This window comes from Atta colombica, unplaced genomic scaffold, assembly GCF_001594045.1.
Source record: "Atta colombica isolate Treedump-2 unplaced genomic scaffold, Acol1.0 scaffold47, whole genome shotgun sequence".
In the NCBI taxonomy this organism is placed as follows: domain Eukaryota; kingdom Metazoa; phylum Arthropoda; class Insecta; order Hymenoptera; family Formicidae; genus Atta; species Atta colombica.
The window spans coordinates 4,051,084-4,052,332 of NW_017259536.1; the positions used below are offsets into that span (position 1 = coordinate 4,051,084).

The 1,249-nt window shown below is 29.1% G+C and overlaps 1 protein-coding gene across 5 annotated transcripts in view; it reads right to left on the reverse strand.

Moving 5' to 3' along the window:
* The window catches only part of LOC108691608 (diacylglycerol kinase eta), a 44,128-nt gene that overhangs the window by 7,493 nt on the left and 35,386 nt on the right, over nucleotides 1-1,249 (reverse strand). For 3 of the 5 annotated variants that reach the window (XM_018199446.1, XM_018199443.1, XM_018199442.1), the window contains exons 8-9: nucleotides 491-493; nucleotides 20-336 (exon numbers count right to left, since the gene is read on the reverse strand). In XM_018199446.1, coding sequence (XP_018054935.1) covers nucleotides 20-336; nucleotides 491-493 — 320 coding nt within the window. The remainder of the gene's footprint in view (nucleotides 1-19; nucleotides 337-490; nucleotides 494-1,249) is intronic. The other 2 variants (XM_018199447.1, XM_018199445.1) reach the window with 1 other exon arrangement.

A 1,249-nucleotide genomic window follows, 5' to 3' on the forward strand; every position in this document is an offset into this window, starting at 1 on the left:
ATGTGATTATATTACTTACTTGGCACTAGATAAAACTACACTTTCCTGATCAGATTGCAAAATATTTGTTAAATGAGCAAGAACGCTGTCTTCATACTGATGAGCTATGCTCGATTTTTCAGTCGGGTCCGGCTGAATTACTTTGTGACATGATAGAGATATGTTGCGTTCGAATGTCATAATACTCCACCGATCTAGCATTTTTGTACCCGCTTTTTCATATTTCTCCATTAATTGAGGTAAATGTGCGTCATCGTCACATGACGAACCCCACCCTAATACGCGCGCTAAATCATTTCCTGTTCCTAAAGGTAGTACTCCAATTTGGCATTGCCTCTGCGAATTTGAAAAATACAAATCTATATCCCTCTTCATTTTACGCAATGCATTTAGTAGTACATTTTAATTATATTAGTTCTTAATGAAAATTATATTAAAATTATATTAGTTTCTAATATAGATTAGATAGATTAGTCATGCATACACTTACCGCCTGCAAAAAAAGTTAATAAAGCTTCGTGTATATAAAGAAGCCTAAAGCACACACACCGATTTCATCTGGAATAAAATCATAAAAAAGACACGCCATGCAGTTTATAATCAAAAGTTTGAAAAAATTAATATCATTGGCTGCAATATCATAGCTCTGAATATTAGCACTGCTCAAACATTGCATATATTAGTTACAGGGCAATTCTTTCGAATATGCATCAATAATTCAAAAGAAGCAGAGTTCGATAAAAAAGTTTTATTTTCCAAGCTGTAATAAATTAAACAAAATATTTGGAATGTCCATTCTTTAATCTATCTCTCTTTCCAAGATAATTAAATAAAATAAACGAAAGTTTAAATGTACATTTTCCGATATCTTCAAAACGTCATCAGAAAGTTGTTACAAGAATATAACTTATTTGAACAAGAAGTAATGCGATGCTAAATCCAATTCAAGTTTTGCACCCATCTCAAAAGATTATAATTTAAAGCTAAAACTATAAATTACCAATCTCTATTTCAAGAATTAAGTTGTCGATATTAGAAAGATGAAATTCAAATCAAATTTAATCATGTCTTATCTAAATAAATCCTCTCTTGTGATAATTCTGATGTTTTTGATGTTTCGAAAATATATATATAGTCATCTCAATACTCGATTGAACTAAAAAAAATCTAAATATTTTGGGAAGAAAGATGTATTTTTTTCAAAAATAATACTTTAAAATATATTATTTATTAATAATTATGTATATAT